Genomic DNA, 13,017 nt, shown 5'->3' with positions numbered 1-13,017 from the left:
CTTATATCCCCATTTCCACTGCCTGCACCAATTGGAGCGTGCATTCTTTAATGTTTTTGTCATTTTTTGGTTTCCCATTCGGCATTACTTAAATCTCTGCCGTTTAGTATCCTGTGATGTGAATTGTTTGTAGATGGATAATATACAATTTTTAAGACTAGAAAATTGAATTCACCAAGTTCTTGTGTCACAACAAAATGTCACTTGTGACTATTTTTTTTTTTTTTTTTTTGGGGGTGAATTACTAATGCGTAGCTTCGTTGGTTACTACAAATTTGACCCATTACAGTTAGAGGAAGGTCACTACGCCATTTAGACTAGTGATATATTATTAGTTTTTTTTTAGCATTATTATTATAGTGATATATTATTAGTTGAAGATGACATTAACGAAGATGAAATGGTGCCCTTAGAACGTGTTAAAAAGAATGAAACTAAAAATTTACGGAGTTGAACAATTATATGGCGCATTCAATGGTCAAATATTAGAACCTTATAATAGGGCATTAAACTAGGTGACAAATACAATCAAGTAATCTACAACAACGCAATATCCCTTGCGTCTCTGGAGTTTGGAACTGATTTTATACGGTTGTTTCTCAAAAAGGAAAAGTACAACTATATCAACTTTAATCATCATCTTATCTTTTGTAGCAAAAATCATCATCATATCTTTCTTTCTTTTTTTTTTTTTTCTAAAAAAAGAAAGCAAAGTCATTGATGGAAGGATTTGCACTATGGAGCAATATTAATCCCAAATTCCAACTCATTGTTTCAATTTTTTTCTTTTTGGAATATAAAAGCACCTCATTTATCTCCAAAAGTGTCTTCCCAAAAAAAAAAAAAAAACCCTTAAAATATAAATATGTTATGCAAACTTCTATACTAAAATCGAACGGTGCAATTTCAACTCAAAAATTGAAAAACCTTATATAAATAAACAAATTTCACCTGAAAACCGTGAGTGAGTTGAGCAATGGAGATAATTAATTACTTTTGTGTGTACATAATTATTATTACATTAATTAAAAAAATCTCGTTTTTCACACGTAATGTGGAAGTGCTCTTATAGTTCACACACACCCAATTAAAAAGACACAAATCGCCAACAGAACCTTAAAAGCAGGTGACTACTAAACTAAAGTAAACAGAAGCATTTCTCTTACTTTTTAGCTCACTCACTAGGGACAAAAAAATTGATAAATACTCTTTAAAAATGAGTGAATTAAGATTTTTATTTATAATTTATAATTTTTTTAATTAAATAATTATATTAATAAAATAATATTTATTAAAATAATGAATAAAAATTTAGATTCATAAATTTTTTATTTTTTAGAAAAAGAAAAAACCTATCTAAACTCAAAAGCCCGCAAACAAACGCACCCAGTTTTAGATTTGCCAAAGCAATACTAATACCAGCAAATAAAAAAAAAAAAAAGAGAGTATTTTTCACTGTAAATGACGCGTTTCAATGGCGGCTTCACATTCATATTATCCAACCTTTGTTTCTAATTTCTCAATCTCAACACACCGCTTTTTTTCCCAAATTCACACACCCATGTTCTCCTTTTGCTTCTTCTTCTTCTTCATCACATCCTTCTCTCTCTTCGTCTTCTTCGCCATCTACGGAAAATCCAACCGAAAAACAGAGCAAGTTCAGCAACAACCGACCCACCAGACCCAGACCCAAACGCAGACCGAGAGCGACCCGTCGGGTAAAGCACACGAAAACGACTCGGCCCATTTGACCCGTTCTCTGCTTCTGGAGATTTTGCCCTCCGATTCTCCCAAATGGGAGACCCTGTTCAAGAGCGGAACGGGCAACCAGGATTCGGATTCTTCCGGGTCGGGTTTTATGGAGGAAAGGGATGGGGCGGGTGGTGGGGATCAGAGAGCATATAAGAAGAAGAAAAAGAGGAACAAGAAGAAGAGCGCGAACCCCAAAGGCGAAGAGGGAAATTCGGGTCCGGGTTGTCAGGGCAAGGAGGAGCTGGTTTGTTTGTACCCGTTTACATCGTCAAGTAGTTTGACGCAGAGGAAGATCAAGCAACAGTATGATGAGCTCATGAAGTGTCACCATTCCAAGGGATTGACACTTGCTCAGGTGCTTCTATATATATATATATATGGTGTTCATTGTTGCCATTCAGTTTTGGTTTTATAGTATCTGCGGAAGCATAAAAAATTGATCTTGTTGAATTTTAGCTGTAACGAATTATGTTATGAAATCTTGTGATGATTTGTTTTTTTAAAATTTTTATGAACATTTGAAGTATAGCATTGGAGAGTAACTAGTTTAATAATAATCTCTCTTGGTTTTCTTGCTAGAGAGTAGAGACTAAGAACTTACTATGTAAAGATAATGAGATTATTCCGTTCTTTTCTTGTGCACATAAAACACTGCTGTTTCATCCCAAAAAAAAAAAAACAAAAAAAACAAAAAAGACAAAACAAAACAAAACATTGCTGTTCCTTTGTTCATTGTTTAGTATTGTGTAAAGAGAAAGGGGAAAAGCTTAGTTATGGACGTGTATTTGGAAAGTTGGAATAAGCTAGAAAAGATTTTTTTCGTAGAAAGAAATCACAAGGAAGATTGTGGGGTTTGTAAATCTTTTGTAATGTAGGGTTATATGAAATGATACAGTTTGGAGAGATTAAGTGTGATTTTACTTCTAAAAGCTAGAATTCTGTGGTTCTTGCCATTAAATTCTAGATTTTGAAGAAGTGAGAGGTAGGAAGAAATGGCAAGGAAAGAGTTTTAAATGTCATGTAAGTGGACCCGTTGGCCGATTAGAATCCTTCCCGCTATGATATCAAGAATGAGACTATGAAAATAATCAATCTCTCGATGGAGCTGCAACTATTTTCTTTTTTCTGCTTTGCTGGAAGGCTTTTGTTTCAGTCTCGCATTAGAAAGTCTGAAAACTTTACCAAAAGCTTATTTATAGACTTGTCTTTTTGTTAACTTATAAGTTTAGGGGGACTTGAACATTGTTATGGAAAAGAAAAGTTTTCGATACTACATTACAATAGCTGGAATTTAGTTTGAAAATAAAAGGTGAAATTTGAGGGAGATTGATTCGTTCCCCTAGTCTGATTGAATTACCTTTAAATGACTTCTCTTGTTGCTGGGTTTTCTTTTTTAGTTTTTCTTTTGGGTAATGACAATTGCTTGCATAAGGTGGTTAAGACATATAGCCTACAATGTCGTAATCCTCAATGTTTCCACACATGCAGGTCGGACAGTTTGCTAATTGTTTGGTGGAGGCTAAAAATGAGTTACAGCACAAGTATGCCATGAAATCTTTTCCCTTTTATTATTTTTTTGAACTGTTATGTACTATATAAATCCCTGCAAGCATTAAACATGATTCTTTTGTTCTTTGCCAAAATGGTTGTCGTTTGCAAAGTTCAGATTTTCAACTTTCTTTTGACCCTTGTCCTTGTGTCTCTGTTCTACAACTTGCTTCTTTTTAGCCTCAATTTTGTAATGTGGCTTTAAGATTTTAACTTGGTATCTTTTTCTGTGGAAGGGCTGATGTCATCCAGCGCAAGTTCACAATAACAAAGGCTCTACTGTTCAAGGCCGACAGGTCTTCCTTTGATCGTCTTCGTCAACAGGTTATAATACAACAATGTTTTGGAATTTGTTAGTGAAGAAATATTGCATTTTCCCTATTGCACATCTTGTTTGTTTTAATTGGTTTGTTCATTCATATTTCAGATATATAAACTGGAATTAGAACAAAAGAGACTGGAAGAGGATGCCTTTGTTTATAATTGGCTCCAACAACAACTTAAACTTTCACCAGCATACAAGAAGGTACTTTTTCTCCCTTATTAGATAATGCCAATATATTATGGAGTTTCTTCATAGTTTTTGAAAAGCTACTTATAGAAGTTGCTTATTTAAGTCTGAAGATTCATGAAGACTGGCTCCTTTGTATCCCATTATTTGAGAACTCTTTCTTCCCCATTTATTTACCAAGATGAAGCTTTTGGTTTTCATTATGGAATCTACTGTACGAACCAAACTTTTCTGCTTCATGTTTTAGATGCTTGAAATTGGCACTAGCATGGAGATGAAAGCCAAATCGGGAGAGTTGATGGAGAGCTCGGATACAGAATATTCGGGCATTTCTTTCGAAGAGTTGCTTGCACAAGAAAAGAAAGATTCATTCTGGTTTGCTTATCAATTCTTTATCCCTGATTTCATCCTCATCCCTTTATCTGTTTTGTTAGCGTGGTTTACTAATTGCGCCATCTTCCTTGACAATATGCAGGCAGAGAAATGGGAAATTGAGACCATGCTCAAGCTGATCTAGAGTGACTTGCTAATCATACTCATCGTTTTTAGTTCAGCAGTACGTATATCCAACACTCAAAACCTTGTACTGTCGTAATTCTTTCAACTTCCTGTGGTTCTTTGGTATAATAATGAATTCTTTCTGTGGGGTCATTTTTGTTTTCAGCATTTTTTTTTCCATGGAAGATAATTTATTGTTCCAATGCTGAAAGTTGTGTACCCAGTTTTGCTGAATTCGGGCCTTCTGCTAATTCGACTCCGAGTTGGTTGAACTCTTCATATGCTCTCCCAGAATTTCATAGTTCGGTTACATTGCCTAACCATGTATCGGGTTCATTCGAGGTTGAGAGCAGCTATTTCATAATGCAGAAACTCTACTAAATCCAAGCTTCAGTGCGTGGAGTACCGCAGTGTTCTTCCTCTCTGGAGGATAGATTAATGGGTTTTGGACTTTTTGAGCGATTAACTTGACAATTTACAGTGCATAGAAGGCTCAGATGCATTTCTTTGTTCCCTGTTTCTTGGGTTGAGTTTTGGACTTCCAAAAAGTTATATAACCTAATTTTCTAGATATGTTGACTGAATACTAGTTTTTTATGTAAAAGTTATACATCAAATGAAGATATACCAGTTATCGAAGAAGAAGGAAAAAAAAATGTCGACATCCTCATATTTGCATTAGCTATTTATGTTGGGGTATGGTGATGCCATTAGAAAGCAATTCTGTTTTAAAAAACAATATTTGTTCTCCAAAAGCTAAACCTTTTTTATTTAAGCTTAGGGACTTTAGTGTGACATTGAAAATTTAAGGCAGAAAGTGAGACACTCGGTATTCTTTAAGATCAAAATTAAAATTAATATATTAGTTTTACCAAATTACTCATTAAAAGCATCATGTGCACCTCATGATAAATTTTTTTATTTTTATTTTTTAACGGTTTTGTAAGGGATGGATTGAAAGTGTAACATTTGTAAAGTTCGGGACCACTAGTGTGAGTTGTGATACTTGTTTAGAGAGTAAAGTGAGCATTTTTGGGGCCAAAATTGAAATTTAATCCTCTAATTTGTTGTCATGTTACATGTACTGCTTGGCACCCCACAGGGTAAAGCAGCTAGGTCTTTTATTGGGCATCTTTTCTCAAAATCATTTTTGACTTTTGCCCAACCACTACTGCACTAATTGTCGGCAACTGAGGAAATTCTGTCCTCGAGAGTATTTCCACAATACGAAAACGACAAGGTTGAAGGTGAAGCGGGACAAGTTCACGAGATTATGAAGCAACAATTCCATTTCCCTTTCCCTTTCCACTGGAGAACAAACGAGCTTCAGCCAAAAACAAAAAACAAAAACCTAGTAGGGAACAAAAGATCTAGTTACTTAATTGAAGGGATGTCCATTAGAAAATGGTAAGCATATTTTGTTTTGTATTACGATGAATGTAAGAACTTCATGTAATTGGGTGGGGTAGAAATCTACAAACAGGATTTTTTTTTTTTTCCAAAAAGTTAATTGCTTCTAATCAAATTGCTGAGTGTTAAGAGAAGTAAATGTTTGGGTTGTGTAGGACATATGGAAGTAACAGGACATCTAGATGAAGGTTTAAGCATATCTTGTACAAACACCACTAAGTACAGTTCAAAAACATCTTACAATTTCCTAGTCGAAACAACATGCCAAGCCCTAAGCTACCATCACAAAAAATAGAATGTTTTTAGAGACTGGGAAAATTTCCTATCATCTTTATAAGGAGAAAGCTGTCTAGAAAGCAATCCTTCTCATAGGGAAAATTTCCTGTCATCTTTTTTTAATCCGTCTTCCAGATTAGTCGATCTTCACGGAGGAGTAGATCTTCCGAACAAACCAGAAGCAAGCATAGAAGCCAATTGTTCCAGTGAGGACAAAGAAAGCATACGAGACAATGATCATGTACCCAAAGTACAAGAAACCTGAGACAAACTTTGTTATTTCCAACTTCGTAAAGAAGTAGAAGACTGAGTAGAGGAAAAGGTAGAGAGCAGAGGAACCAGCAGTTAGATATGATCTCCACCACCAGTGGTAGTCCTCACTGCACAGCTGGAAGTAGCAGAGAACGATTGTTATCTCCGCACACGTGATCAAGAGAATAACAAACACGATAAAAAGGAATCCGAAGATGTAGTAGAACTGGTTCAACCATATTGATGTCAAGATGAAAAAGAGTTCGATGAAAACGGCCCCAAATGGAAGAATTCCACCAATAAGAATAGAGAAAACTGGTTTCATGTACCACGCCTGCTCTGGTATCTGCCGAGGAATTTTGTTAGTCTTTACGGGGTCTTCAATGGCTGGTTTCTTGAAGCCCAGATAACTACCCACAAATACCAGCGGAACTGATATACCAAACCATAAGCAGACAAGGGCAAACATTGTACCAAAAGGCACCGCTCCAGAAGATTGTTCCCCCCAAATCAGTGCATTCAGGACAAAGAAGGCGGCAAAAAGTATACCAGGAAACATAAATGCAGTCTTCAAAGTATTCCTCTTCCATTCTGTGCCCTTGAACATTTTGTACAATCTTGCAGAGGAATAACCAGCAAATAAGCCCATAAAAACCCACAAGAGGACCATAGCAGTCATTAGGCCACCTCGGTTGGAAGGAGACAAGAAACCCAGTAATGCAAATATCATGGTTACAAGTGTCATTCCAAAGATCTGAACACCTGTACCGACATAGACACAAAGTAAACTAGAATTGATTGGTGCCCTGAAAACGTCTCCATGAACAAGTTTCCATCCAGTTTCCTCCTGAGCCTCATCTTGGGTTTCTAACTGATTGTAGTTGGAAATATCTTTGTATAGAGTTCTCATCATGATCATAGCCACCATGCCAGACAGAAAGAGGACAATCATCAGAGAGTTTATTATGGAGAACCAGTGTATCTGATCATCATTCATAAGGAGGTATGTGTCCCAACGAGATGCCCATTTGATATCACTTTCCTTTTGGATAGGAAAGGAGAACATTAGTTTAGTAGCATATAAACTGGTAGTATGTTCATATCACAACTCAAGTCACAACTTGAGTTATTACTTGAGTTGTGTATGTGAGAGGAAAACACCGTAGCAGAAAAGTTGAATTTGAATTTTTGTGAGAGAAAATACTGTAGCAATAAAACTTGAGTTGTGAAATGAACAAGCCCTGGATCAAAATATTAGCACTGAACGGGAAGAGCTTAATTAGAACGTACCTTAAAGGAAACATCATATGTAAATACAATCTCCTTATCTGCATCAACCTCTTGCGGAACGGCACTACCAGGTGGTAAATTTTTGGTGTCTTTATTGCATGTTATCAACTGAGGATTCTTCTCATCCCACTCCTTATACTCGTGATTGATACTGCTTACAGAAGTTGAGTGAGAAGATGGATAAAAGAGCAATAACATAGTTATTTTGGAACAAACTGACACCAGGCTATTTCTACAATACCTGTTCGGAGTAACTTCAAACCCAACAATTCTAGCAGAATCAGTTTCAGGGTCTTTGTGATACATGACTCGGAAGCTCAAGTGGTTGTTGATAAAATATCTTTCTTCTTTACTCTGAACAAACAAATAAAAACGTACATATCGTAAGCGTGAAAGCGTTTGAAGCATTATAGTGGAAACTGTATTCAGAAGAAGCATACCCCAGCATAATTTCCTTTGAACCCAACACGGTACCCATGTTCGTAAGTCTTTGACTGACTTCCATCCGCTCTTTTTCTCAGAACAGCCACTGGGAGGTTATCTAAAATCCTGCATGTCCACGTCAGAACTCTCAGTTAAAAACATGTAGTCTAAGTAATGTTACTGAGGAATAATCCTATGGCAATATCATTTGTAAAAGCTACACAAAAAAACCTAAGCCCCATTCGTTTCACTAGTTTGAACTTTGAATTACAATTCAAATTTTTGTTGTAGTATTTTTTCTCACAAAAAATTCAAATTCAATTTTTTTTGCTACAGTGTTTTCTCTCACATGAATTTACTTTTTAATTCAAGTTCTTAACTCAAACAAACGAAATGAATGAGGCCCTAATTATGACCAAGTATTGGGCATTGCGATTATCACTTACATGTTTGCTCGATATTCATCATCAATTTTTTCCTTGAAATTTTTTGCAGCTTCAGCATTAAGCTTTATCTTACAAGCCACTGCACACGATTGCTCCTCCCTCATTTTGAACTATGATATAATTCATCAGTTTATTAACAAACAAAAGGTAGATAATTAGATTTGATATAAAAATGGATTTTCTATAGATGGAAAAAATGGGGAAAGGATCAAGATACACACAGTGTATACAGAATTCTCGATGCGGTCACCCCGGAGCACCTCTCCCAAATTTTCTGCATTGTTCACAAGCTTCTTGGGCTTACAATATTTTAAGTAGTAATAGTCATATGGGAGTTGCGTCTTTGTAGACGATAATTTGTTCACTTTGACATACAGTGGGTCGCCCTATCCAAGAAGAGGACAACAATGTGAAAAATAAGGATAACGTATACCATAAAAGAGTAAAATGGAAATCAAGTAATCAAAATAAGATCTTGCCGAAAGCAAAAGCCATCCTAGATAAATCAAATGAGATCTTGGTCATCCTTATATATCAGTATCCCCACATCTTAAAAGACCCAGAAGTTAAGATTTTTTTTTCTCATTTTTATTGCAAAGACACATATTGCGCAATTATCTGCTTTCAGAATTTCAAATGTTCTCTGGGTTTCCCATTGTATCATACTTCTGCTATTATTTAGCTACAATTTCAACTTCTATCATTTCATAAAAAGCTGAAATTCTCGCCGTCTGTTTCTCTCAATCATAAAGAAACAAAACTGTTCTAAGCAGCCCCAAAACAGGTCCTTTACACCAGAAAAATAATTAATTTAATCAGAAACAAATCATGTCTCGAGCAAGCAAACAGTAAAGCACGACTAGGAAATCAAGTTCTCAACCCAAAACTAGAAGGCAGTATCAAAAAATCAGAATCGATTATAGCTACTCAAACCCCAAAACTAAGCTGCAAATAGGAATTCCCAACCACTCCGAACCCAAAGCCATCGAATCCATACACGAAACAAATACCACAGATCTGAAATTAACCAAAACCAGATCAAACATAAAAACCTAGATCCAACTCTGCTTAAGTGAAAAGAAACAAAATCATCGAAGTACGAAGACTATGAAAATCCGCAACAAAGAGCTCGAGAACAATAATCGACATATAGCCAGAGAATTTTCTCGGAAGAAGACACAGGAAAAAAGAAAAGGGAAAGTAATGAGAAAATGTGCGAGAAATGAAGAGCGTACAGTTTGGAAATCGCGAGGAGCGACGCCGGGGAGGTAGAAAGAGTAGACGGAGGAAATGCTGAGGAGACTAACGAGCAAAAGCACGGCGGTCGCCGGAGCAACGGAGATCCTACGCATCGTCGCCGTCGTCGTCCTCTTCTTCTTCTTGTTCTTCTTCTTCTTCTTCTTGAGTTTCAGAGAGAGAGAGAAGGTGGTAGAGATTTTGCTACGAAAAGAAAGAAATATAAAAGGCTAATCTATTGTCGAATTTAATTTTTTTCAAGAAACAAAAAAAATTAACTCTACTTCTTTTTCTTTTCCTTTTTAGGAATTTGATGTTTGATTAGAGGTATTTTTTTAAAAAAAATATGAATATTTTCTTTTAAAAGTATATATATTTTCTTTTAAAATATGTATAAGGTGAAAAAAATATTTATAATTTATTTAAATATTTATATATATTTAAAAAAATATATACATACATGTGCTGTTTTAATTCCACATTAGATTAGGAGGACGTTTGATTAGAGGATTCAAACCATATGATTTGAATCATTTTCGATTTACGTAAATTTTGTATAGAAAAAATACTGTAACGAATCATGAATCATAATTCAAATCAGAGAACGAATCCCTCTACCAAACGGACCCTAGAAGTTTTACCTTCCTTTATTATTTTGTATTACTTTTTTAAGGAATTATTTGACGTTTTTCTACTGTTTCTCGTTTCCTTTAATTATTATTTCTTCTCCTCGTTGGAAGTGCTGACAATGGATTACTCAATAATCAGACACGTTAATTCAAGCAAAGAGAGAACAAAAATAAGAAGAAAAAAAAAGCGTCCACGTTTCACAAGGCAAAAAACGTTAGCTATTTGAGGGGTAAACAAAAAATGGAATGACATATTCTTTTCTTAAAAAACGTCCATTGCAAGTAAAGTTGATTTTACACATTTTTGTGTGTTTCCTTTTCAAGCAAACTCATATGTATCAGGTGTCATGTGGAAGACTTTCACCTGATTTGTGTTTTAAGGGGAGAGAAAAAATTAAGAAAGACATAGACTCAAATTTGTTCCTTTTGAATAAAAAAAATTAATAAACAGTGGAGGTTGTTATTTTTTTTTTTTAGTACTTTCACCTGATTTGTGTTTTAAGGGGAGAGAAAAAATTAAGAAAGACAGAGACTCAAATTTGTTCCTTTTGAATAAAAAAAATTAATAAACAGTGGAGGTTGTTATTTTTTTTTTTTAGGTTTGAATAGAAAATTTGAATTTAACATATTATTAGTACTAAGCACCGCAGTTCATATAAAGTATCTTTAATTTATAAATCCTATAATATAAGACTCACTTTTTATTAGTGTGTTGTACTCATCACCATCGGTGTTGAAATATCCCATAACTACATAAACAATAGTTAAATCCAATCAAAATTAAGTCAAAATTAAAAATATATATATATATATATAACTAACAAAACTTTGATATAGAGTTCAAGACAGAGTCTTACACAGTTTTTAATTTAATTTTATTTATTTCAAATACCCTAGTGTGGAATTCTCAAACTTTTTGGCAGATAATTTCCATTAAACTCTTGATTTTTTTGCTGATCACAACGTAATTTTGTCATTGAGACATGTTTTCGCCGAGCTTCTGGCACCAAACAGTGGATCAAATATCAAAATGACATCATAATTCAAATGAAATCAAACAGTAAGCAAATCTGAAGATAACTGATCAATAACTAGTTTTTTTTTTTTTTTTTCCTTTGGTACCATACCAACAAACTCTCCTTTCATAATTATCAAACACGCATGCATTCATGCACCCAGTAAGTCAAAGGTCGTTTGACTCGTGGATTTTAGTATTTTGATGGCTACATTTCATTGTCCGAAGTCACAATTGCATTAGAGGATTGTTTCCCATATGGCAGACCCATGTGCACATGGTCATGAACTTTTACGTCGTGTTTGAAATTGATTCCGTTTTTATTTTTTATGTTTTTTAAGAAAGAAAAAATAAAAATATTTTTAAAACGACATTTGACGTAATAAAAACAAAAAATAGAAATAAAAATAATTTTTTTGATTTAGTGTAAAATAAGAGAGAAATAAAAAATGAGATAGGCGCGTTTAAAACTCGTTCCAAAATAATTTTGTTTTTTATATGAAAATAAAAATAAAAACTTTTTCAATCTCAGACAGAAATCATTTTTAAAAATAAATTTGCTAGTTTTATCAAGAGATTGTTTTCATATAAAAAAACTCATTAACGCCTCTCTTTATCTCTCTTTACTCGAGAGAGAAGAAAATGAAAATAAAAAATAAAAAACGACTAAAAGTCGTTTTTCATTTCTCTCATTTTACACTAAACTAAAAAATCGTTTTCATTTTCATTTTTTGTCTTTATTGCGCCAAATGCCGTTTTGAGAACTTTTTTATTTTTTTTTCTTCTTGAAAAACATAAAAAATAAAAACGAAATTAATTCCAAATATGGCCGACTTTTAATCATTTTTCTTTTTCATTTTTTATTTTTATTTTCTCCTCTCTCAAGCAGAGAGAGAAAGAGAAACATTAATGAATTTTTTTACACTGAAAATAATCTATTAATAAAACTACCAAACACATTTTTAAAAATGATTTTTATTTGAGATTAAAAACATTTTCATTTTCATTTTCATACAAAAAATAAAATTATTTTAAAACGAATTGTTTCCAAACAAGCAATTAGTTTTAACTCACTTAGGTTAGTAGCACTCTGACAATAATCTGTCCCTCTTAGTTATTTAGGTTTCTAGTACTCTTATAATTGGCTTCTTTTAAGCTGATGAGGTAGTGCAGAAATTTTATTATGTTTAGTTTTTTTAAAAATTTCCTAAATTTTAACCTAATTAATATCTACATTGATCTTCAATGTTGGATGTATATGGTTAAAATTTCCCTCCCCTTTGCTAAAAAGATCAGAAAAAAGTTATTTTTTTTTTTTTTTAAAAAAGAGTTGGTCCAAGGATAAGCCCAAAGGGCAGTACCTAGGATGCATTTAGAAACCAAGGACTGAAAACAAAACCTCACATTTTGATTCTATTTGCCGTGGGCTTTTTGGACCACAAGAACCCAGACAAATGTCAATTTGCCAAATAACCCAATGAATGAACCAAATATCTCTCCAGTTTTTGTGAAACCATGAGCAACTACTGAACCAAGCTCTAAACAGTATTTGGCTTCCCTAGTCGTCTTCATTTGTCCCAGATGTTTCTCTTTTCAAAAGGGAATCACTGCAATTGGGCAAATCACTATTTAGACCCAAAGAAAAAAAAAAGAAAAAAAGGAAAAAAAAAAAAAAAGGAAAAAAAGTTTATCCAACTTTGGTAAGAGAAGTCACGAAGCACATGTCAGTAT

General features: G+C 34.0%; 2 protein-coding genes and 1 long non-coding RNA gene across 6 annotated transcripts; 1 reads left to right on the top strand and 2 right to left on the bottom strand.

The window, feature by feature from the left end:
• The first annotated feature begins 1,403 nt into the window (after positions 1 to 1,403).
• LOC21388031 lies at positions 1,404 to 4,970 on the top strand. Of its 4 annotated transcripts, none has more exons than XM_024172416.1 (7): positions 1,404 to 2,107; positions 3,241 to 3,293; positions 3,537 to 3,624; positions 3,728 to 3,826; positions 4,059 to 4,186; positions 4,287 to 4,367; positions 4,534 to 4,970. In XM_024172416.1, exons 1-6 carry the CDS (start codon positions 1,475 to 1,477, stop codon positions 4,321 to 4,323), a joined length of 1,038 nt encoding a protein of 345 aa, XP_024028184.1. In that variant the 5' UTR covers positions 1,404 to 1,474; the 3' UTR covers positions 4,324 to 4,367; positions 4,534 to 4,970. The 4 variants fall into 4 exon arrangements, with proteins under 4 accessions (XP_024028184.1, XP_024028183.1, XP_024028182.1 ...); XM_024172415.1 differs by having other exon boundaries at positions 4,522 to 4,970; XM_024172413.1 differs by having other exon boundaries at positions 1,405 to 2,107; positions 4,476 to 4,970.
• Positions 4,971 to 5,777: 807 nt separating this feature from the next.
• Positions 5,778 to 9,838, bottom strand: LOC112093609 (transmembrane 9 superfamily member 7). The gene is made up of 7 exons (XM_024172406.1): positions 9,642 to 9,838; positions 8,628 to 8,792; positions 8,407 to 8,516; positions 7,978 to 8,086; positions 7,779 to 7,891; positions 7,538 to 7,688; positions 5,778 to 7,289 (listed from the first exon to the last, which is right to left on the bottom strand). The coding sequence occupies exons 1-7, from the start codon at positions 9,756 to 9,758 to the stop codon at positions 6,132 to 6,134; spliced, it is 1,923 nt and encodes a 640-aa protein (XP_024028174.1). The 5' UTR covers positions 9,759 to 9,838; the 3' UTR covers positions 5,778 to 6,131.
• Positions 9,839 to 12,702: 2,864 nt separating this feature from the next.
• Positions 12,703 to 13,017, bottom strand: LOC112093611. The gene is made up of 2 exons (XR_002903135.1): positions 12,983 to 13,017; positions 12,703 to 12,893 (listed from the first exon to the last, which is right to left on the bottom strand). It is a non-coding gene; the product is annotated as an uncharacterized LOC112093611 (long non-coding RNA).

The sequence above is a fragment of the Morus notabilis genome, unplaced genomic scaffold, assembly GCF_000414095.1.
Source record: "Morus notabilis unplaced genomic scaffold, ASM41409v2 Scaffold719, whole genome shotgun sequence".
NCBI lineage: Eukaryota > Viridiplantae > Streptophyta > Magnoliopsida > Rosales > Moraceae > Morus > Morus notabilis.
Note: the sequence above shows the minus strand (reverse complement) of the source record. Positions and strands in the feature narration are given on the sequence as shown.